The 2,500-nt window shown below is 34.8% G+C and overlaps 1 protein-coding gene across 1 annotated transcript in view; it reads right to left on the bottom strand.

Annotated features, from left to right (window-relative positions):
- The window catches only part of LOC122250280 (acyl-coenzyme A thioesterase 9, mitochondrial), a 12,954-nt gene that overhangs the window by 3,792 nt on the left and 6,662 nt on the right, over window positions 1–2,500 (bottom strand). The window contains 1 exon segment of the mRNA XM_086544182.1: window positions 2,361–2,446. Within this exon segment, the coding sequence (XP_086400308.1) occupies window positions 2,361–2,446 (86 nt within the window).

The following is a 2,500-nucleotide window of genomic DNA, read 5'->3' as shown; positions in this document are numbered from 1 at the left end:
AAGAAAGGGAGAATAAGTAAAAGACAAAAGGAGAACAAAAGAAAGAAAGAAGGAAAGAGAGAGAGAGAGGACAGGAAAAGCTGAAACATTGTATGTGAACATACCCTGGCAAGGAGCTTCTAAAAATCTTTCAACTGGCACTCTTTTATCTTCAAATCATGGATAAAATGAATTTCTAAATAAAGGCAGCCTAAAAATTGCAAAGTAATGACTGAGTGTAGCCATTCATCAAAACTGCAGCGAATGTAATGATAAAAATATTCAAATCATTCTTTTAATATGAAAGGGTTCATTCAATTAGCCTTATTGCCTAAAAAAAGAGAAACTAATATTCCAGAAAGATGATACATTACAGTATATATTTATATCTATAAATATACGCATACAAATACATATCATAACTGGCTTTACATTACATGCTTTCATCCGTATATTGTAAATTCAAACTTAATGAAAAACTTTCAACCACATTTACATTATGCAGTAAATATACAACCGCAATTACTTCATGCAATAAACTTGTAACCACATTTACATCGTGCAAAAACTCATACGCCAAAAATTGTGCCTAGAAAGAGCTCCATCATACGCTACTGTCACCAACCACCGATGACCAAAAAGGTGCATTCATCTGCAAGTGGCAATACTAACCTAAACACCGAGACATTAGCCCATGAAAGCTCAAATGCCTTCCTCATCAAGAATCCACCAAAGATTTTGTTGAAGATATTGCGAGACTGAAAGAAAGAGACACCCTATTGGTTTGTGGTTCGTCAAGAAACCTGTGTGTGTGTGTGTGTGTGTGTGTGTGTGTGTGTGTGTGTGTGTGTGTGTGTGTGTGTGTGTATGTATTTGTGTGTTCTATGTGGTGCCAACATGATCATAAGTAAGTGTGATGAGAGTAACCACTGATCTTGGAACCCAACTGAGGCTACGGACAAGACGTGAGGTGTGTTTGAGGAGGAAGTAGGTGCTTTGCTGGTTGAATATGCTCCTTCTGAGACTCATTATTGCATGCACTCTATGAACCATAAACTATATTAAAAAAAAGGACAGAGAAATTCTGCAAAGAGGAATGTATTAGAGTCATTTGTATGTTCTCTAATATAATTGTATAAACACGGCATGAAATGTGGTCATCTAGGATTACATATTTAAGCATCTGTCTGACCTGCATGTCCATGGATATTAGATACACCAGTCAGCTATCTACACAAACACCAACTTGATCAGTATTGATTATCAAGTACCTACCCAAGTATCAATCTACATCAAAGTACTTTGTACAAAGAAGGCAAAACAAGTTAGGTTCCACCTAATTTGATTTTCCATATTTCCAGACTCTTCTTTTATCCTAGAAATAGCTGAAGAGATTATTTTAAACAATAAGGAAAATCTCTTTCTGTCATGCAGATGCTTTTCAAGACTCAGAAATGCAATGTAATAAAAATCACACTTTCCAGTTTTCTTTCCAGTATCAGGATGAAAAAGGGAGAATGAATACCAGAGCAAAGGTATTAGTAGAAAAAGGCACTCATTATGAAACTCAATTTCCTTTAATTATAAGAGTTAAATAATAATAAGAAAAATGATCCCCAAAATATCAGACCCTGAATTCTCCATAATGGAAACACATTCTAAACTCAAATTTGACTAAAAAGAAGAAAATGAACAAAGAAACTACCTGCAAAGAGAGCTTTATAGAATATTTTCAATTACTTTCTGAATAAATATCCATGTATTTTTGCTTTCATTTCTACTAAATAATGATGTTTGAAATTGCACTTGTACTAAATGACAAAAGAAATGTTTTTAAAAATCTCTTAAAATATCTAATATGTACTACTACTATGAAACCCCAAAGAAAATGCATCTATTAATCAGTGTAGAAGATATTACACAGATATTAAGACAGCTACAGAATCAGTGTAAGAAAAAGGATGTTTACTCAAAGCATTCATAGATTTCAGCACATGTCCGGAAATAGAAATAAGTACATAAAACCCATTGTCAACCAGCGACATCTTTTCCATAAATAATTCTGAATCTTTCATGAAAGAACACAGCCAGTGATCTACAAACTGGCCATATCTTTAATGCATTTTCTAGTGTTCTGAATTATATTTCATTGTTCTATAAATATTTTAGATAATTTAAGCAAAACAAAACAAAAATAGAATGAACTGAAAACTGGTCAGCAAATGCAACTGGTCAGGGGCTTCTTTCGGCTCCTGGATTAAGGAAACAAAAATAACAGTGGATGATCAGGGACACTGGAGTTGTGCTCTGAATGACAATGAGTTCACCAATCGCTATTTCGGGTACATGGCTGAGGGAATCGATACACACACACTACTGACCTATACGTAAAGGCACATGCCCAGCCTAGTTCATAGGCCTGACGCATGAGAAATCCGCCAAACACCTTCTTGAACCGGTTCCTGTGCTGTGGTAGGTTAGGCCAAATGCACTCATTATGTTAGTCTACTTAAAAATTAAA

The sequence above is a fragment of the Penaeus japonicus genome, unplaced genomic scaffold (genome assembly GCF_977035675.1).
Source record: "Penaeus japonicus unplaced genomic scaffold, GWHDUDI00000001_assembly GWHDUDI00000014, whole genome shotgun sequence".
Lineage (NCBI taxonomy): Eukaryota > Metazoa > Arthropoda > Malacostraca > Decapoda > Penaeidae > Penaeus > Penaeus japonicus.
The sequence above is the reverse complement of the archived record's forward strand: the minus strand, read 5'-3'. Positions and strand labels throughout refer to the sequence as shown.